The sequence below is a fragment of the Pholis gunnellus genome (genome assembly GCF_910591455.1).
Source record: "Pholis gunnellus genome assembly, chromosome: 5".
NCBI lineage: Eukaryota > Metazoa > Chordata > Actinopteri > Perciformes > Pholidae > Pholis > Pholis gunnellus.
Window position 1 is genome coordinate 4,062,625 of NC_136531.1, and position 22,395 is coordinate 4,085,019.

The window sequence follows — 22,395 nt, forward strand, 5'->3', positions numbered from 1 at the left end:
ACACTCTTTATGAACACAAGCGGGACCAGCGGTGGAAGAAGTATTCAGATCCTTTACTTCTGTAAAAGTACTAAAACCACAGTGTGAAAATACTCCACTACAAGTAAAAGTCCTGTATTCAAAAACTACTTATTTAAGTATCCAAAGTAAAAATATTTGTTGTGCAGTAAAATGTTTTTTTTCACTGTTTTAGCCTACTATTATATATATATATATATATATATATATATATATATATATATATATATATATATATATATAATATAATCTCTTAGCACCGTTAGCTACGAGGCCGCCGGCTCAGGCATCGCCATGTTGAGAGCCCTTTGGAGGCAATCGGAAATGGTCCAAATCTCGTATTGTGTGCAGCTAGCGCTGTTTACCTGAGGGGCAACAGAAAGGGGGCTACGCCGGCGCCATCCGCGTTAACCGCCATGTGAGAGCAGTGCAGAGCGGCGGCCGTGAGTTAGCAGGTTGGGCACCTCACATTCACTAAAAGGTGTACAAAGAACAGAGGGGCTCAAATTACAACACACACACACACACACACACACACACACACACACACACACACAGGGAGAGCGACTTCATTCCCTACTCAGGTCCTTACTTACTCCACTAAATCTTTCTTTATATAGCTCACAGTCAGTTGATGCTATATTAATGTTCTGAATATCGTATAAAGAACCTTTAAGTACATTTTGACGCAAATACTTTTGTACCTTGAATGCACTTTTACTTGTAACAGAGTATTTCTACGCTGTAGTATCACCACTTTTTATGATTTCTTCTCTTCGCCTCTTCGAGCTTTCAACCATATCACACGGTCTTCTTCTGCAGTCGGATGAAAATCCACAGCTCCTGAGCTCGCGTGACAACAGCAACACCCGCGACTGAACACACTCCACCTGACTGCATGAATCAGCGCTTTGTATGCAGGAAGCAGACGCTGCCCTCAGCTGGTGTCGAGCTGTAACTCCACTTCACGCCACCAGGAGAGTTTCGTGTGTTGTTGTTGTGTTTCACATCGTTGTTGTGTGTTTGAGTACATGACGTAATGAAGTAAGAGCAGGAACGTGAAGGTGCATTCAAAGCCCTAAAGGACTCAAGTCTATTTTCATACAAGACCCACATGCCGAATGTGTGCTGTAAACATTAATTTAGTTATATATTATACTACTTTATGTAATTATTTAATACTTATTATATTTCTATACTTTACCCCTATATTATATCTTATATTACACGTTATATTATACAGTTTTATTACATTATATTTCTTGTATTTCTTTAATACAAACAAATATAATTAAGTATATTATGGAGTACGCTGTTGTACTAGATGGTATCATAGAGACAGTACTTACATTAGGTTATTAGTTTACACTACACGAGTATAAACAAGCTTATTCCTCTAGATTTTGGGCACAGATGTGTTAGCGAGTGCTTCTCCATCCACCTGACAGGTGTGACTCATCCAGATGTTGACTAAACATTATTATCTAACAGGTGTAGCCTGTAGCTGCTCACAATAAATACAAGGCTGATCTGAAATGTGCAGTTTTATCTTAAATAATTGTGAATACATTTTAACTGAAGTATTGATTTCACATGACATCACACAGGATTCCAAAGTTTGGTCCAAATTTCATGTTCTTATATTTGACTTTATTCATCTGTACTCATCTGTTATTCGTGCTTCTACCAAAATGATCAGCTAAATCACCAGCTAAATACCTTTTTTAAGACAAATGAGAAAATGATTTGTATTTTCTGGTATAATTTTTTTTAATCTGTTATAACGGCCTTTAACGCTGCGTTTATGAAAAACGTACACGTACGATTAGACTAAGCCAATATGGGATTTATGATATTGTGCTATTTAAATAGAACTGACGTGGAGCTCGTTTCACCTTTAATGATTTTTCATAGTGATGTATTGTGCAGACTGTCCCTTTGTGTGGGTGGACATGTTTGCACCTTTGCATTTGTTCGTAAGCATTAATTATGTAGTATGGATTCAAATTTCCTCGCAACGTTTTTCTTAACGAGCAGAGAAAACATTCCGTCAGTTCTTCTGATATAAGAATAGAAACTGTAAAACTGAAATGTGACTTTCTAACTTTACGGTGAAGATAAACTTTGAAAGCCTAAATGAATCGTTGCATATTTTAACTGGAGTTGGAGAAAAGCTGCAGAAATCTAGGCTAAAGATAATCATTCCTCTCAGCTTACCGGACAACAAATGTGAAGAAAGTGGACAAAAAAATAACAACACCATGAGGACCAGCAGTTATCAAAGATCTCCTTCATTGTTTAATAGTAGACATCGTGCCACAAAAATGTCATGTCCGCAGCCACAAATCACGTGCCGAGATTACTAATTCCATCTATGTATCATGTCATCCGCTTGCTTCTCTACACAATTTGCAAATCACTTCTTACATTTATGTATAAATATATACAGTTTATAGATTATTCTCGAGCTGGGATGGTGGTTTTTTCGTTTCTCCTGTTGCGGTTGTGCTGTCGGTTGAGGAACATTAGCAGAGAAAACACGTCACGTCTCCCAATGCAGCACATGCTTATTGTATCGCGAAGACCCAGCAGAGCACACACAGAGCCGAATACAGATATATATACACAGGAATGTTGACTGCTATCATACAATGTGGATTCTTTAAGTAAGAAGTCACGACTGTGGGCAAACGAGGGGAACACGCCGACAACACAAGAGCACCGAAGGCATAAATGTCATGTGAATCTCCTGCCACAAAGGCACTGGCACATCGTTTTTTTTTTTTTTTTTAAGGGGCGACACTGTGAAGTTGGGAGCAGGCGACGTTACCGGGTTCCTGTCGAGCGGGACGCCACTCGCTCACACGCACCCGAGGGGAGCATGTGATCTGTGGTGAACGTGCATGATGCTGGTTTTAAGCATGTGCTTCATTTGAAGAGCTTACCGAGTCGTATATGTGAGGAGATTCAGGGCCAAAGTCACGCTGTTATCTACAGCGAAATAAAAGACAACTGTGTGTGTGTGTGTGTGTGTGTGTGTGTGTGGGGGGGGGGGGTTCCTCTGTTTTTTTTTTTTTTTTTAGAAAAGTGACTCATTTAGCAAACTCAAAGGAAGAGGAGGGGCAAACAAAAACAAAACAAAAAGAAGAAGAAAAGATGAATACGTTTCTTTCATTGGTTAACTTCACACACTGTTAAAATTGTATACATTTAGTTGTTTGTTTCCAGTATGAGTGTGTTTTGGTAAAGTAAGAACAGAACAAAATGAACCGCCCGGTGTGTTAGGTGGGTGTGGATGGGCTTACCGTCCTGTTGCTGACTCTGAAAGGGTGGGATGGGAATCTGGTGTTGTAACTGCACACTTACAAACCGGTCCACTCAAAGTCTTCCTCCTCTGTCTTTCCCTCTTTCTTTACCTCCCTCCCTCCCTCCCTCTCTCTCTCTCCCCCTCCCTCCCTCCCTCCCTTTCCCCGTGGAGCATGGTAACATTGAGACTGGTCGTGGGCTCGGTGGGGGGGGGGGGGGGGGGGGGGGGGGGGGTGGGGGGAGTCGGGGTGTGGCTGTTTTTGGGGTCTCAGCAGCAGCCTCCGGACGAGGTATTGACTGGCTTGCTCTGGATCTTCACGTTGGACTTCTCCGAGGATCCGGCCGTGGCCCCGGGGCCCATCCTCTTCTTGATCTCGGCCGCCATGGTCATGAAGGCTTGCTCCACGTTGGTGGCGCTCTTGGCACTCGTCTCCAAGAAGGGGATCCCCAAGTTGTCGGCAAATTCCTGGTGAGCGAAAAAAAAAGGAGGATTTAAGTCAATTTAATTCCATGACAACAAACTAATCAGCCGAGGAAGGTCATGTGACAAGACTGAAAGCTCCAGAACAGCTGCTAAATAGACCTTTTAAACCCCATAAGATCACATCATGGTCATGTTTTGCACCTATTTAACAATATGAGCAAAAAAAATCGCAATTAAAAATCACACAATCCAATTATCTTTGCTAAATATGACGCGTGCTTAAATAAGTTAGTATCAACCAATAATATGACATCAATATATTAATCTGCAACGTCCTCTGTTGCTCCGTATCTCCGTATCGCTACACTCTAAGCCCGCCCACTATGTAGCCGTCCAATAAAATGTGAAGGATTTGATTTAAATCCCTCTCGTGACTGTGCGCCGCTCAAATATTCCGTTTCACTGAGGAATAAACACGTCACACGTCACAAAAGTTAAAGACGCTTAATGGCAGGTAATATTCTGACCCAAGACAATCTTGTCCACTTAAAAAAAATCGAATCTCTCAGTCTTCTTTAGCGGTCATGGAGGGCGAACTGTGTGAGATACAGTTCAAAGCTCCAGCAGCGGATACAAAGTGGACCTCGAGTTAAAGGAATAGTTTTCAGGAGTGATGCACCCGCCCGACTTGTTACGAGAGCCGATCCACATCGCCTGACCCGCAAAAATACGCCTTCATCTACCACCCAAAGTCGGCCCACAATCCACAATGTTGTGCATTATTGTAGCACAACTGTCAGGACTGAGACAAGCGGACTTGAGCGGTGTGTGTGTGTGTGTGTGTGTTTGAGAAAGAGACAGAAAAGGGAAGAGAAGGAGGATTATTGCGACGCCACGCTTCAGTAAGTTATTAATAACTTATGCTGCTTTGTCAATTTTTGACCCGCCCGCCTGAAACACGTGATATGTTCTAGTCAGCTCACTTGAATCCGACCGCGGGCATGTATGTCGACCCGCTCGGCCCTTATGCTAAGCTAAGCTAACTGGCTGCAGGGTAATGTTGACCGTACAGACATGAGGTGTGTGAATAACAAAGAAAGGCTACACACTGGACCTCCACTAGTCTGTTAATAAAGCACTGACCAAGCGGTGTGTGCAGCCGTGTTTTGAGCACACGGAGCATATAAACAGACAGAGGAGAGGATTTTGTAGCAGTTTCTGTGGACATTGAGAAACTTTTCCCCCTCCAACTATTCGTCACTCTACAATCTATTGTAACCAACACAGGGCTGGACGATATGGCCACAAATATACTGTCGCAATACAGGTCATTTCATATCTCAATAACGATATATATCAGCATGTTTTCTGGTAATTCAAAAAATAGTCTGAATTAACCCCACGGTTATGTTTACTCTTGTCCTATAAGCAGAGGAGGCAGACGGAGCCTTTAAGATTTGCTTGGGACCTGGTGTATGTTTACATGTCTTGTTAGCAGGAAATGTTAGTTGAAATGGTTCAACTTTAACCTCATCTTGGAGTGGGTGGGATCAGTACACACGGACTGATATTACTTTGCAATGAGCAAGTCAATGCTTGTATAAATATAAATATATAACTCAAATATGGCGCCTATCATACGAGGCGGCTCGGTCATCGAGTTAACAGCTGGATGCTCAGTCGCTTACAAGCTGATGTTTTCCAAAAAAAATCCTCTACTCATCAGAATTCCAAGGATGTGAGCGCGAGACCACAGAGGCAGGAAAGAACAGACGGCTGACAGTCAGCAATTTATTATCTCATTAGAAACTGTTAAACTGACAGTTTAACCCTTTTTTCACAGATGTTCACAGATGTGTGTTCACATGTTGTCCACTCACCTTAGCTGTGGTGTAGTCGACAACCTTCTTCGTTGTGAGGTCACACTTGTTGCCTACGAGCAGCTTGTTGACGTTCTCGCTGGCGTAGCGGTCGATCTCCTGTAGCCATTGTTTGACATTATTGAAGGACTCCTGAGAAAGGTAGAAGAGTATTTAGGTACCCGTGTATAGCTTTACATTTTTATTTCCGTTGCTCTCTCTTTCTCTTTGTATCTTTATCTGGTTTGTTTCTTGCGCTGCTTAGATACTTAATTGCCCATAAAGTGTTATCTTATTAAATACTCATTAGAGTTACTCTGGGACTGGATGACGACTGGGCGTTGTAGTTTTTTAAAGGACACAACATTAAAGCAAACGCTATTCGTCGTGGAGAAGCACTGACCTGATCCGTCACATCGTAAACCACTATAATGCCGTGAGCTCCTCTGTAGTAACTGGACGTGATGGTGCGGAACCGTTCCTGGCCGGCCGTGTCCCACTGAGAAAGCAAAGCGGAGCTCGTCAGTCCAAACCGACACAAACATTCTCCAAAGTTTATCACCGACTTATCTATTTACAGCTCCGTTACACGACGAGCCTCCTTACAATCTGAAGTTTTATGGTCTTTCCGTCCAGCTCGATGGTCCTGATCTTGAAGTCCACACCGATGGTACTAATGTAGCTCTCTGTGTACGTGTCATCCTAGGATAAAACACACACACACACACACACGTCAGCCATCACAGCGCGGACAAGGACAGACGTAAAAGCCTGTTGTGTAACAGTGACACTTACTGCAAACCGGAGAAGGAGACAAGACTTTCCGACACCAGAATCACCGATCAGGAGCAGCTTGAATAAATAGTCACTGTGACAGAAGAAAATGAACATTATAAAAGTAATTATGAATAACAGTCAAACAACCTGCAAGGTACAAAAATCACACGATAGTAGGCTCATTAGACTAAATGTTTTTGTGCTTCATCAGTCAATTAACTTCGTCATTGAATGTTTGGTCAGATTCTTACACATATTGTTTTCTCATCTGATGATTTGTACAGTTAATTATTGGATTGATGGTCTTGAGTAGTTTGTATTATTTTGTTAAAAATATGCGTAGAAAATGTGTTAACGCTCAGCTATGTGAATTATTTATATATGTATATATATATATACTGCACACACACACACACACACACACACACACACACACACACACACACACACACACACACACACACACACACACACACACACACACACACACACACACACTCTCACAGTTGTTAATGTTTTACCTTTGTTATTTCTCCTTGTTTTTAGGAGTGTGTATATTTCTGTGTAAGTACATCAAGGGCAACCAAACACCGAAGGCAAATTCCTTGATGTGTTAACATACTTGGCCTATAAAGCTAATTCAAATTTAATTAATTTGTAAATTGACAGAAGATAAATCATCAACAATAGTGTTAACGGTTTATCGTTTAGGTTTCTCAGATTCAGTGTAAATGTAAAAGGTGAACTGCATATATTTACCGAGTAAACAACTAAACCATAATCAAAACAAAGTGAAAAATGGATTTATTCATATTATAAGTATTCCTTAGCTGCAGAACTTTAGCAGTGGTGGAACTGAACTAAGTATATTCACTCAAGTACTGTACTCAAGTATGATTTTGGTGTACTTTTACTTTACCTGAGTATTTCCCTTTCATGCTGCTTTATATTTATAATCCGCTACATCTGAGAGGTAAACGTTGTCCTCTTCACTGCACTACATTTACTTAACAACTTAAGTTGCTTTGTAGATTTAGATCATCAACAAAAATAAACATATAGGTATGTTATATACTATAGGTTAAACTACCCAGCAGTATATACAGTGATTAATATAGTGTGCACCTTCAGCAGCACGTTAAAGTGATGAACACATGAATGCAGTGATGATAATAGTGTAATGTGAACGTGTAGTGGGCCACTCTGCATAATGAGCACTTTCACTTTCGGTACTTTAAAGTATATTTTGATGCTTTTGGACTCTTTTGAATGCAGGACTTCTTGTTAGTAAACAGTAAACGACTGATCCAATTAATCCATATGTATGACGTCATCGAACTTAACTCCACATCACCATCATCAGGGGAGCAAATTCAGCCACTTCCTGTTTGCGGGTGAATCACTTTACACTGAAATTAAACGATAAACCTAAAACCAGATGAGTTGAGATACATCGATTAGCTTCGTGATTACTTAACTATCAAACTGTCACTACGTGTCTTAAGTGTCAATAACAAAATCCCCCACAGTGTCCGGTATACGTAGCTACTCCCGTTAGCTGACCGACTAGCTACTAAATGCTACTTCCATCTAAAGTTACCACAACTGGGCTTACACAACGTTGTTGACGTGCTCCACGAATACTTAGTCGATTTAATCAGTGTCATATTGACCAGGCAGTTGCTGACAAACGTTGAGTTATTCAATATCAACGCTGTCATTTGATAGTGCGTACACGGTACCACAGCAGTTAGCTTAGCACTGAAAGACAAAGCAGCTGACGTTCATTTTGTACGGTGCGCTAACGTTAGCTTCTCCGGCTAAGCTAACGTTAGCTTAGCTTCTCCGGCCAAGCTGACAGCTCAACCGGACCTGTCATAATCGAAATTTGTACTTACTATTCGGGATTCATCGTTGGACTACAGATTATAAACTGTTGTTACTGTGAATACAGCTGGTACTTCGTCGTAGATGAACCGTAAAGCTGGCCGTGTGTAGTGAGAGAAAAGACGCCGTTTTTTTTCGTTAAGAACTGGCTAAACTGGTTGTCGCAGCCAGAACAGCATAATCGAATCAAATATGGCTGTCAGCAATACCTAACCCGGAAATACCAGAGGATATGAATCATGGGTAGTGTAGTCTTGTGGCAATGGGCGTTTACCATCGATGTACGCTAGTAAAAAGTCCTGCATTCAAAATGATGAAGCCTACAATTAGGTCAAAATCAGGATTTTATCAGGATGTATTTATTTATTTTATTCTGGCACACTCTGCTGATTATTTCCCCCATAAATCAAGTTAGTTTCTTTGTGAAAATAGTTTGAAATCACATCAAAATTACCCAGAGCCCAAAGTGACAGCTTCACAAACCAAACAGACAGGAAACGTGCAGCAAAACCCAAACTAGGAGCTCAAAGAGGCTAAAAGGGTTGGTAGAGCTGCAGAGTGTGAACGCAGAATGTGTCTCACTATCGGTTCAATATTATGAGCGAAGCCTATAGAAATATTTATAAGTGGAGATTTTACATAACTACATGTTGGGCTTTGTAATGAGTTTAACATAAATAATTAAAGTGCATAAAAGACAACTCAAGAATTTCCATTTGCCTTTATTTCTTTCTAAAAAGATAGTATGATAAAGAAAAATAAATGTGATTTTGAACAATTAAAAGTACTGTATGTATAGATTTGCAACCTCAAGAACTTTAATGGATTATTGCTTCTGTGGAAATTCATTCCATGATTTTTTGGCACTCTTGCTAAAAGCTTTTGCAGTATTAAATGTACATCAACTCATTATTAAAACTATATGGAATCTATGCTGTCTGAAATATGCAAACCCAGGAAAACATCATTTTAGGATACACCTTCACATACAGTGGGAATATTCTAAATATAATCTGATACACTTTTCAAGTCACTTCCAGACACATTTGTGGGTCTCTCGGGGTTAGCGGAGATGAAATAATCAGCATGGAGAAGTGTATGTCTTGCAGCAGTGAGTAACAGTATGTGGGATACATTGGAGAAAAACTAAAAGCAATGAGCAAATCAATCAGTAAAAAGACATTATACACTGAGCATTACAGATGAATACATTCTCTTACTGAACATTGATCGTTTTCATGCATAATCAAATAATGTGTCTACTTAGTGCCATTCATATAGGAGTGATGATCAGAGGGGTGGAGTTTTTACCACCGTCATTAGGACAAGGACCAAAGTACGGGTAGAGTTTCTCAGTGAAGGAGCAGCCAGTAAAGTAATACATCAGAGCTGCAGCATCTACATGATAGAAAGAAACTAGACCCTCGTCATAATCCACAAACACCCCCACCTTCTGAGGCCTCCATTTCAGACGGAGATAGACATCAGGGCCAGCAAAAGCTTTGTACTGATTTTCATTTCTCAAACATATCGTCCAATAACCATCCTGAGGACTCAGCTGGACGTTCTCTTTCCTGTTGATCGACTCTCTGGCCACTCCTAAAGTCCACTTAGTCTTCCCTTTCACTTGAACTTCGTAGTAAAGTCTCCCCGAAGAGATGCTCTGCTTTCCAAAGACACACATACTTTTAGAAAATCTCTCGGGGATTTCTGGGAGATTCTTCTTTTCATCACAATGATTCACTTGTTTCCCATCATCAGAAAGACTGAGTTCAGGATGAGCTGTGTCAGCATCAAGAGTCACATTTCTGGCGTATTGTTGGACCCACTTCAACTCAGCTGTAACACACTCGGCAATCCTTGCACTGAGTGTCTTCTCCAGCTGAGACACAGCTCTCACCACCGTCCCTCTGTATGACGCTGCATGGATGCTGACTTCTGTCCAGTCTTTGGTGGGTGGAGCAACTTTCAGGGATGGGAAGCTTTGGAGGAGGTGGAGGTGGTCTTCAGAGAGTGAGAGCTGCTCTACCTCAGTGCTTCTCTTCTTCAGCTCAGAGATTTCCTGTTCCAGCTCTTTGATAAAGTCTTCCGCCTGTTTCTCTGTCGTTCTCTGCTTCTCTTCAATTCTCTCAATGACCTCGTTCATGCCTCTCTCGACAGACTCCATCAGGATTGTGAAGATTTGAACACCTTCTGCAATCTCTCTGTCTGCGTTTTGCTTGCTGAGGTTGAGTAACCGTTTGATCTTCTGTATGCTTAATTGTCTCTTCTGGATCATCTGCTGAATTTCAGCACCTGTCCTCTCCACCTCTGCCTTCTTTTCGTCATATTCGTCTTTCAGAGGAACAACATCATGGTTCTTGTGGTCTAAAACAGTGCAGAGCATGCAGACACATGTCTGGTCGATCTTACAGAACAGCTCCAGAGGTTTATCGTGCTTCGTACACATCCTGTCTTCCAGGTTCTCCACAGGGTCGATCAGCTGATGTCTTTTCAGACCTGACATTGTCAGATGAGGCTCCAGGTGAGTCTCACAGTAGGACGCCAGACACACCAGGCAGGACTTCAGGGCCTTCAGTTTGGTTCCAGTGCAGACGTCACAGGGAACTTCTCCTGGTTTGGACTCTTGTTGCTCTGAGCTGCTGGTTTTCTGTTGAGCTGACTGTCTGAACTGAACAACCATCTCAGAGATGAAAGTGTTGATGAGAAATTCAGGTTTTGTGGTAAACATCTCTTTACACATGGGACACTTCCATGGGACACTGAATTTCCAGTGTTCAGTGATGCAGTTTTTGCAGAAGTTGTGTCCACATGATGTGGTGACTGGATCAGTGAACACATCCAGACAGATGGAGCACAGAAACTGATCTTCAGATAGTAGACAACTGGCTGCAGCCATGTCTTCACACTGGGAACACAAGTGAAAGTGGGAAAAAAGAAATAAGTTGAATTTGTAAGAAAAGATGAACATCCACAAGGAAGGAAAGCGGCCAGCGCAAATGAAATTCTTATTAAAAAACAAACAAAGACTGAGCGGCTAACTACCAAAAGAGGTGGAACCAAGTCCCTGTTTTAAAATGTAGCAGAAGGCGGGCAAGTCCCAAGCTTAACATTTGGGATTCAAGTCTTTATGTAGGCTGTAATGTTTGTTTACTACAGTTAATGCTATTGCAAAAAGTAAACACCAACAATATCAAAATGACTTGTACAGTGTATTCATACCATATTGTCCTGAAAACATTTATAAAAAGAGGTGCTCTTCTTGAATTCAAGTACTAGACATTTAAATGTTATTATTCATTCACAACAGTAGGTGGCACTTTAAGTACACCCAGTTTACAACTCCAGTGACAAAGAGAGATGTGCAGTAACTGTTCTGGCGTCGGAAAACAAGAACTTCAACAAGATGAAAAAAGCTATATTGTCACCACAAACAGTTTTATATTTTTTTACTTAACTGCATCTAGGGAAGTGCTCTAGAACACAGCCACTGGTAATAAATGGTATTTTTCCGTAACAACATCTTACGCAAACGACATTAGTTGAACCATTTACTTCACAAGAGGTTCATGTCGAAGGCAACGTTAGAGTTAATGCTGGTTGATGGAAAAGGGGAAGGACGACCACACCCAAAGTTACTCACAGCTGCGTGACAGAAGTCATGACATAACATTAAAAAGTGAAGAAAGTTGCCAACATTGATGGGCTCCCAATCCATTTCTTAAAACTAATAATAGCTAATTATTTGGTGTTTCCCATACTTTACTAAATGAAAGGACACATTCAAAATATATTGGGATCTCATAAGTGTGGCTGAGATTTTAATAGTAAATATTATCTTCATATAAACTCACCAGTGTTTGTCAGAGACCCTGCAATGTTGAGGAGAAAGACCTGAGGTACTCTTGAATTTTTCTTCAGAGAGAAACGAAGACACTCATCTCGACTTCAGCTCTACGGCGCTCTGACAAACTTTCAGTTTCCTTTGAGGAGCTTTAGTCGAACGCTGCCCCTTTTTGCTATTATACACCTGCTGGTAGGCTTTCCTGTCAGGCAGCATAATGATCCCGCCTCTTTTGGTGGGAGAGGCACATCTTAAACACCAGTGGGTGTTTAACCTAAATCTTAACCTAAATTGAAAGGATTGTATGTAGATGGACGTAGTTTAATGTGGGTTTTATACATCTAGAGGAAAAGGCTGCCCTTTTTATTTTTCTCCTCTATACTGCAGCTTCGTTGCTGACATATTGTTGCCTCCCTCAGGTCTGGACATGATTTTGGTAACTTAATCTTGGCCCAAGATTAGTTTCACTTTTTGGAGACCAAACACCAAAGATGTGCAACGGTGTAGTTCAGTCATAACCTCTGTCCACCAGCCTCAAATAGACTAGAGCAGTGATTTTCAACCACTGTGCCGTGGCGTGAGAGATCATCAGGTGTGCCGTGGGAAAATGTCCAATTTCACTTAATCGGTCCAAAAAAATATTATTTAGTTGCTGCAAATAATTTGCCATTGTTGAGTGTCGGGCGAGGCTGCTAGCTTGTAGCGTTCGCATGTTAGCTGGTAGCATTAGCTGGTAGCATTAGCTTGTAGCTACAGCAGCATGGACGATAATATGTGTGTTAGTTAATGTTGGAGACTCTTTATGGACTGTCACTGTTGCCCAACGTTATAAAATAAAGTAGTTTTTAGGATATTCTACATGTGAAATACACGACGGACAGCGAGTGGGGCTGTGCACAGTTTAAATGTGGAGGACGTGAGTAAAACAAAGTCATGTACAAATAAGAAGACGGTCAAAACATTGTTGTTTGGCTTATAGCAATATACAAACAATATAAAGTATTATACTGTTTAATATCCAGGTCAGCAACGTTCCGTTGAAAAGACGTTTAAAAGACGACTATGGTCTCCGGTGAAAAGACGTTTCTTTCATTTCCTGTGTCCTTTGCTCTCATTGGTGTGTTGTTACCTTACTTTATACTTTATATTATTAATCCTGCGTGTGGACGAGTAGATTTCAACCAAAGTCATGAAAACTCAATAATATGGTACAATTTTTTTATTATAGATATAAATGGTTACAAGTCTTGACAAAGTAAATACAAACTCAGCTTTGGGGCTTTTCTTATTCCTTACCCATTATATATAAATAATATATAAACAATGACCTAACCCAAAGAAGCAACCTTTATGTATATCAAAAGAAAATGAAGTAACAACAACTTCTAAACCACGCCATCCCTTAATGATATCCACTTTAGTTTAACTGCACAGTATTAAGGCTCCTTTGCGATCTAATTGATAATACCGATCTAAGACAAAAGTTTTTTGGTGAAATTGAAGAATCAACATCAAACTTAAACAAATACTTGCCCCATTTGTAAAGTTTAGGTTAGCTGGTTGATTATTAGAAAAAGAAGATGCAATCTAAAAGATTTTTTATGAATTCCCCCTAAACAATTTTTACCCGGAACAATAATTACACATCCACAGTAAATTGTTTTTTTTAGGTTTAGCGCCACAACATGCTTAATATTTGTAACAATAGTGGGTCCAGCAGGGTTGGAGAGCTAATTAATCATATTGGAAATTGCAGTCAAGTCTTACATAATAACAGATATATAATAGTTGAGACACATCAGTATCCAACATAAACCCCAAACTCCAGTGCAGTTACAAGATATAAGCTTGTTCTGAGGTTATTTTACACACTGTTCGTTATGTTATGAAAATAAAAACTCATTATGAGAATTTGTCCTCTGGCGACCATCAACATCTTGCAAGTTGTCACGTTCAAATCCAAGTGGAATTTTCAGTAACTATTGTTAAAGTCAGAGTTTATTTACAAATCTTTTTTGATTTTGTCAAATTGAACCTGAAGTAATCAAATTCCTGATTCGAGTCAGACTGGAGTCTAAAATGATTAGTCTACTCAGTGTGAATGAGAGGAGCGATGATCAGTGGAGCAGAGTTTTTATCATCATCATTCAGACCCGGATTGAAGTACGGGTAGAGTTTCTCAGTGAAGCAGCAGCCAGTGAAGGAGTAGATAAGAGCTGCAGCATCTACGTCATAGAAGGAGACCAGACCCTCCTCATAATCCACAAACACCCCCACTGTCTTGGGTTTCAACTTAAAACAGAGAGAGACTGGAGGGTCATTCAAAGCTTTGTACTTGGTTCTTTTCCTCAACCATATGGCCCAGTAGCCATCCTCAGGACTCAGTGGGATGTCTTCCACCCTGTTGATCGACTCTCTGGCCACTCCTAAATCCCATGCAGTCTTTCCATTAACCTGAACCTCAAAGTAGAATCTGCCCGCACAGAAACTCTGCTTTCCTAAAACACAGGGATTGAGAGAAAATCTCTCTGGGTTGTTTGGGAGATTCTTCTTTGCTTTACCAGGATTCACTTGTTTTTCATCAGCAGACAGGATGAGACTGGGATGAGCTGTTTCAGGATCAAGAGTCACATCCACTGCAAACTGCTGGACCCATTTTAGCTCTGCTTCAAGCAGCCTCTCCATCACTTCACCGAAGGTCTCTTTCAGCTGAGCCACAGCTCTCGCTACGGTCCCGTCGTATGATCGTGGGCAGACTCCGACTTTTGTCCAGTCCTTGGCGGAATGAATTTCTTTCACAGATGGGAAGCATTGGAGGAGGTGGAGGTGGTCTTCAGAGAGTGGGAGCTGCTTCACCTCCATGTTTTTCTTCTTCAGCTCAGAGATTTCCTGTTCCAGCTCTTTGATAAAGTTATCAGCCTGTTTCTGTGTCGTTCTCTGCTTCTTTACAATTGTCTCAGTGAGCTCATAGAGGCCTCTCTCAACAGACTCCATCAGAGTTGTGAAAACCCGAAGGCCTTCTGCTTTCTCTAAGTCTGCGTTTTTGTTGCTGATGATGACTAACATTTTGATCTTCTTAATCTTTAACTCTCTCTCCTGGATCATTTGCTGTATCTCAGCCTCCACTTCGACCTTCCTTTCTTCATATTCGTCTTTCAGAGGAACAAACTCATGTGTATTATGGTCTGAACAGATGCAGAGCGTGCAGACAAATGTCTGGTCAGTCTTACAGAACAGCTCCAGAGGTTTATCGTGCTTCGTACACATCCTGTCTTCCAGGTTCTCCACAGGGTCGATCAGCTGATGTCTTTTCAGGCCTGACATTGTCAGATGAGGCTCCAGGTGAGTCTCACAGTAGGAGACCAGACACACCAAGCAGGACTTCAGGGCCTTCAGTTTGGTTCCAGTGCAGACATCACAGGGAACTTCTCCTGGTTTGGACTCTTGTTGCTCTGAGCTGCTGGTTTTCTGTTGAGCTGACTGTCTGAACTGAGAAACCATCTCAGAGATGAAAGTGTTGACTTGCAGCTTAGGTCTTGTCTTGAAAACCTTTTTACACATTGGACACATGTATCGGCGTGCATTGATATTCCAGTTTTCAGTGATGCAACTTTTGCAGAAGTTGTGTCCACATGATGTGCTGACTGGATCAGTGAACACATCCAGACAGATGGAGCACAGAAACTGATCTTCAGATAGCAGATAATTGGCTGTCGCCATGCTGTATCCACACACTGGGAGCACAAATTAAAGTGAGAAAAAATATGAACAAATGTATATAAATATAAAACAAATACTGATGAATGATTTATATCTCAAACAAACAAGCTTTATACAAGCTTATAGATGAGCTAGTCCTTAATTGAGGATCAATGGCAGCTCAACTATTTGACAAGTGTTTGTATGAAAAGAGAACAACATGTTGTCTGAGTATAGCTGAAGATTTTGTTAATGCTGCGTATTGAAATGTAAATATAATTTGTACTCACCAGTGTTAGGCAGATTCTTTACTGTGCTGTTGAAATACACTTGTTGTTCTCAGTTTAAGTTGTCTTATCTCAAATCTGCTGCAAAGTTGCTGACAAACTTTCAATTTCTCTTTGAGTTATGTGACGTTGTAACAGGTATAACCACATGAGTCACCTAGATCGAAACCGTAAACTGGAATTACCCTTCTGAGGCCAATCAGAGCTCTGTGGATGGGATTAAGAATGGAAAACCTCTTTCTGTCAGAGCCAGAAAAGTACCTACTTTAACGATAGGCAGTGAATTAAATCAATTGCAAATGTCTTTAGTTGTCAGTGTGCATGCTAACTGCTATCAACCGCTATAGTTTCACTGTCGAATGAAATTGTTGTTTACGGTACAGACAACTACAGACTGGTAAAGTCAACCAAAAATAGTGTATTTTTCAGGTGTATTTCTACTATCTGACTCTCTTCAGGGCCGTGACATTCCTGATATAACCCATGCAGCACATCAACCTTCCCCTCTCTCCCCAGGCTTGGAGAAGCACAGGACAGTTACGTCCGGCTGACAATGTTAAAAATGGAAGGCAGAAAAACATTTTTTTTGTCCATAGTCAAATCAGATTGTATACATAGTCATGAAAACTGAATAAATCTGATTTTTTATGGAGATCTTTTTTATTAGATGTATAAAACTTACAGGTCAAGCTAAAAATAACACAGTCATCTTTTTGTCTTTCCTTTATTGTTTCTTTTGTATAAGTATAAAGTATACATCTTGTTACATCACGTAAAAAACAAAATACTAAAATAAAATGTAATCAAATATGAACAACAAGAAATCCACCTTGTTCCAGATTTTCTCTCAAATCATGACATTCAATAAAAATGGTTAAAATAGGTTTTTAGATGTTTTAGAGATACCTCACTGAGAACAGTGCAGACCAAACACTCTTCCCTTTGTACAATTGATGAGACTTGATGTGAATAAGCACTGATGAAATCATGTTCGTCTCACTATGATAGATGTTGCAGAAATCAGAAATGTTATGTGATTCCACAAGACCTAGACGACGTACAACATGTTTTTGCAACATTGGACACACTGGTGTATCTGATAGGGCTGGAGAGATTAGTGTATGAATATTGGAAATTGTTAACTGTTAACTGTCGAAGCGGTCAACTTTTGAGATACATCCCATAATAACATTAAGGGTCTTCAGTCATATAGCAGCTCTGTTAGGCTGTACTACATGATGATCTCTGCTAAATGCTAACATCAGCATGCTAACAAACAGTGATAATGCTATTTTATTTACATATATTTTGGTCGGATATGAGGTTTACCTTGTTCCCTTTGTTGATGTAGCATGTAAGCAAACATTAGCTTTTCCCTAAACACAATTTCCAGCGGAGGCTGATGGGAATTTCGGATTTCGTCTAAAAGGTATTTAGTCATAAACCAAAGCATTGGACAAATTTAAATGTTGATGATGGCGCTAGATGAAATTTCAGGAGATCAAAGTTGTTATAATTCATCCTCTGGGGACCATAAATATGTTTACCAATATCATGAAACCATCCAATAGATATTTCACTCAATAACTAAGAAGTCAATCTCATGGTGGCGCTTCGGTAAAAGTCAGATGATCACTAAAGTCAGCAGGATACATCATCGGGGGACCATGAATGTCTTCACCACATTGTATCGAGAATGAAGCACATCACTCAAAATCTGCTGAAATGAAAATAGAAATATAATGTGTATAACCAATGACTCTGTAGATTTTGTCCAGAGTTCGGATCGGATGACCCAGATGAAGGCCACAAGACAAAATGCGTTGGTCGAAACAATAAAGCGGTTCTATATGCAACAAATGTCGCTGGAGTTTTGACCGCTTCAGAGGTCGGATCAAGTCAGTTTGGTGCCGGTATCAAGTCTGGACATTCCAGTTGGCGATCCTAAATTTTGTGTTTCAACTCCTAAACAGCCACTGAGTAATTCTTAATAGTGTGTTGAAATACTGTAAATCATAAATGGTAAAACTGTCAATGATACTATGTGGTCCTAGTAATGCTATATACAGTACAGCAGTAGATACCAATTTACCACAGAATAAAAAACCCAGTGTCAAGGTTCAAACAGGTTGATAATAGAAACTCTATTAGGAAAACACTCAACATATATTGGAGCATGAAGCTGTAAAGAGCGGGAGCTGGTTTACACTAATTATTTCTAATGATTAGCCATACAGAACATTCATTTATGAACAGTATTATCCATCTGTTAATAACCACAGTTAGATGTTTTAGATCTTCCTCATTGTTGACACTAATATAATTGTAAGCTGTATTCCATTTCGGTTTCATTTATGTGAGAATAACAAATCATGCTGTGAATGCCGTGAATGTCGTCTCTCTTGTGTTCTTGGCTAAGAATCTTCCTCTTGTTGGGAAGGGGAAGTCCATCAACATAGACGGCTCATTTCCAAGTAAAGTCACGTCACAAATGAAAATGAAATCATCAAACTCATGACTTCAGTCCAAGCTATGTGGCAATAGTCCACACCTTTGTTTGTTACCTTGTATAGTGCAGAATCGTTTTAGAGAGAATAAAGTGATCCGTTTACTTGTGATTTGACACAAGAGATTATTATAGGGGTGGAGTTTTTATCATCATCATTAAGTCCAGGATTGAAGTATGGGAGGAGTTTCCCATTGAAGGAGCAGCCAGTGAAGGAGTAGATAAGAGCTGCAGCATCTACGTCATAGAAGGAGACCAGACCCTCCTCATAATCCACAAACACCCCCACCTTCTGAGGCTGAGACTTCAGAGAGAGACGGACATCAAGTTCATCAAGAGCTTTGTACTCATTTCCATTCCTCAACCATATAATCCAGTAACCATCCTCAGGACTCAGTGTGATGAGTCCCTTCCTGTTGATCGACTCTCTGGCCACTCCTAAATCCCACTCTGTTTTTTCTTTGACCTGAACCTCAAAGTAAAATCTCCCTGACGAGAAACTCTGCTTCCCTAAGACACAAAGACTAGTGCAAAATCTCTCTGGGCTGTTTGGGAGATTTCTCTTTACGTCACCATGATTCACTTGTTTTTCATCATCAGACAAGATGAGTTCAGGATGAGCTGTATCAGGATCAAGAGTCACATCCACTGCAAACTGCTGGACCCTCTTCAGCTCAGCTTCAACCAGCTTCTTCATCTCTTTACTGAGCGTCTCCTCCAGCTGAACCACAGCTCTCACCACAGTCCCCTCATGTGATGCTGAATGGATGCTGGCCTTTGTCCAATCCTTGGTGGCTGGAACATCGTAAAGGGACTGGATGCTTTGGAGGAGGTGGAGGTGGTCTTCAGAACATGAGAGCTGATCTACCTCAGCACTTCTCTCAGTCAGCACAAAGATTTCCTGTTCCAGCTCTTTGATAAAGTCTTCCGCCTGTTTCTCTGTCGTTCTCTGCTTCTCTTTAATTCTCTCAATGAGCTCGTTCATGCCTCTCTCTACAGACTCCATCAGGATTGTAAAGACCCGAACACCTTCTGCTATCTCTCTGTCTGCGTTTTCGTTGCTGAAGTTGACTGACCGTTTGATTTTCGGAATCATTAGTTGTCTCTTCTGGATCATCTGCTGAATTTGAACCCCTGTCTTCTCCAGCTTGACCTTCCTTTCTTCAAATTCTTCTCTCAGAGGAACAAACTCATGCATCTTATGGTCAGAATAGGTGCACAGCATGCAAACACATGTCTGGTCGGTCTTACAGAACAGCTCCAGAGGTTTATCGTGCTTCGTACACATCCTGTCTTCCAGGTTCTCCACAGGGTCGATCAGCTGATGTCTTTTCAGGCCTGACATTGTCAGATGAGGCTCCAGGTGATTCTCACAGTAGGAGGCCAGACACACCAGGCAGGACTTCAGGGCCTTCAGTTTGGTTCCAGTGCAGACGTCACAGGGAACTTCTCCTGGTTTGGACTCTTGTTGCTCTGAGCTGCTGGTTTTCTGTTGAGCTGACTGTCTGAACTGAGCAACCATCTCAGAGATGAAAGTATTGACACTTAACACAGGTCTTATGCAGAAAGGTTTTGCACACATGGGACACTGGCATTGGTCAGTAGTGTCCCAGTGTTCAGTGATGCAGTTTTTGCAGAAGTTGTGTCCACATGATGCGGTGACTGGATCAGTGAACACATCCAGACAGATGGAGCACAGAAGCTGATCTTCAGCGAGCAGACTGCTGACTGTAGCCATATCTACACATTGAGAACAAAAGTGACAATAAAAAAGCAGAATTGTAATTGCAGAATTCTTTTTTTGTTTGTTTGTAATTCTCTTCACTACAGCCCACAAAACCTGCATAATGTTTTTGGAAATGTGTGGGATAAAATGATCATAGGACAGTCATTTCTTTATCAAATGGTTAATTAGCATACTAAAGGAAGTGAAACGAAAGCTGGAAAACAAGCAATACGTGTCCCCTTTTTATTACATTTGAAGTGAAAGGTATGTAGACAGAAAACCTAAGTGGTTACTTGGTTGGTTGTTGTTATGGAATATTTCTATGTAGATGCGGGATAAGAGTTGATTAAATAAACAGAGTCTGATGAATGCTCAAAGTAGTATGAGTCAATTTAATGCTTGCAAGCAGGAGAGCGGACACACAGACACGTATCTCAGTGAACTGTGCAAACCACTGTCAGAAAAGTACAAGGCACATCATATTTTATGCACACTAGAAGTCACGCGTTTAGTTACATCATAAGAAAGGGAGTATAGGTTTTTGGACACGGGTTGATTTGTTCTGCTCATTATTTGGAGTCTCACACAATGTTTCCTTTCATCTTCTTCTCGTGTGTGCATGTGAACAACCTTGGAAGACAGGACATTGGTTTCATGAACTGATTAAATACCTCTGTAGGACTGCAGTGTTCTTTTCCTGTATCTCTGTACTTTCCCATCAGTAGAACAACATCTTTCAAAACATCCCAAGATACTAAAATATATTTTACCATTATTATACTTAATACATATTTTACCATTACATTGTTCTCAAAAGTAATGGGGAAAGAAGAACTTCAGACTATACAATTATGAACAAAAATATTGTTCAATAAATCTGGCCATTAAAAAGCATTACACAATGACCCATCCTTTGATCACCTTTATTATTGTATGTGTGCACTACATTGGGGCCAATTCGAAGCTGGTGGGTCACTACGCCTCTAGATTAGACTGTCCCAGTTACATCATTTTCACCATGTAATATTTGTTCGTCTCCCCATAACTTACTTTACCACAAAGATCACCTATAATATCTCAATCTTATATTTTAAAAACCAAGTATTCTTATTTTCCTTCCCTGCAAGAGCACTTCTTATTTAATACAAAATCATCACTCATTATCTGTTTTTATTCCCAGTCGGCTTGTGTTATTCCATCACAATTACATTATCGTACCCGTGACTATATTAAAAGTACATTATCTTATTAATGTTTTGATATGAGAATGATTATTGCACTTTTTATTCATTGAAAAACTAAATTCTTAGCATAAAACAAAAAGGTTTTTACTTTCTGAGTAGAGAAACAAGTAATCATTAACAGCTGTACTCACCAGTGTGGGAAAGAGAATATTGTGTTGCAGAGAAAGTCTTGATGAAGTTTATATTTTCTTGAGACAGAAAGACTCGCCTTACTTGCAGATCTGCAGTCCTTCAGTTTCATTTAAGGAATGTGACGTTGACGCTCTCCTCTAGTTTTGCTCCGCCTGTTCTATTGTCAAGGTTTCCTGTTCAGCTCCTACGTCGTATTAAAACACAACACATACTTTTGGCACATGATTCATTTAATTTAATTGAGGGATGTACCACAGGCATGTACCACAGGCATGTCTTTTTCAACATATGAATTTATTTTATTTTTCTATAACAGCCCATAGAACTACATATTTACAACAACATTTTGGCTTTTGCCATGACTCACAAATGAACCTTGTGGCAAAAACACAAAAAAAGGGAAGTGAGACATTACAAATCTGTTTTCTATCAGAGATCTGCAGTTCCTGGCAACAACAGCTGGGCTGCTGGCTTTCTGTTGAGGTGACTGTCTGAACTGAGAAACCATCACAGAAAACAAAGTGTTGACGTGCAGCTCAGGTCTTGCGTTGAAAATCATTTTACACATCGGACATCTGTACTGGTCATTAGTTGGTGCAGTCTTTGCAGAAGTTGTGTCCTCATGATGTGGTGACTGGATCAGTGAACACATCTGGGCAGATGGAGAACAGAAACTGGTCTTCAGT

General features: G+C 40.4%; 3 protein-coding genes across 3 annotated transcripts; all 3 read right to left on the reverse strand.

Moving 5' to 3' along the window:
* Positions 1–3,484: 3,484 nt before the first annotated feature.
* LOC306695608 (ras-related protein ORAB-1) lies at positions 3,485–8,451 on the reverse strand. The gene is made up of 6 exons (XM_079158900.1): positions 8,283–8,451; positions 6,403–6,475; positions 6,214–6,309; positions 6,011–6,106; positions 5,629–5,760; positions 3,485–3,790 (listed from the first exon to the last, which is right to left on the reverse strand). The coding sequence occupies exons 1-6, from the start codon at positions 8,294–8,296 to the stop codon at positions 3,593–3,595; spliced, it is 609 nt and encodes a 202-aa protein (XP_079015026.1). The 5' UTR covers positions 8,297–8,451; the 3' UTR covers positions 3,485–3,592.
* Positions 8,452–9,023: 572 nt separating this feature from the next.
* On the reverse strand, positions 9,024–21,807 carry LOC306696316 (uncharacterized protein). The gene is made up of 3 exons (XM_079159901.1): positions 21,709–21,807; positions 18,702–20,347; positions 9,024–11,179 (listed from the first exon to the last, which is right to left on the reverse strand). The coding sequence occupies exons 2-3, from the start codon at positions 20,343–20,345 to the stop codon at positions 9,545–9,547; spliced, it is 3,279 nt and encodes a 1,092-aa protein (XP_079016027.1). The 5' UTR covers positions 20,346–20,347; positions 21,709–21,807; the 3' UTR covers positions 9,024–9,544.
* LOC306696230 (E3 ubiquitin-protein ligase TRIM21-like) lies at positions 13,412–16,179 on the reverse strand. Its single transcript, XM_079159794.1, has 2 exons — positions 16,105–16,179; positions 13,412–15,849 (listed from the first exon to the last, which is right to left on the reverse strand). Exon 2 carries the CDS (start codon positions 15,833–15,835, stop codon positions 14,204–14,206), a length of 1,632 nt encoding a protein of 543 aa, XP_079015920.1. The 5' UTR covers positions 15,836–15,849; positions 16,105–16,179; the 3' UTR covers positions 13,412–14,203.
* Positions 21,808–22,395: the final 588 nt, after the last annotated feature.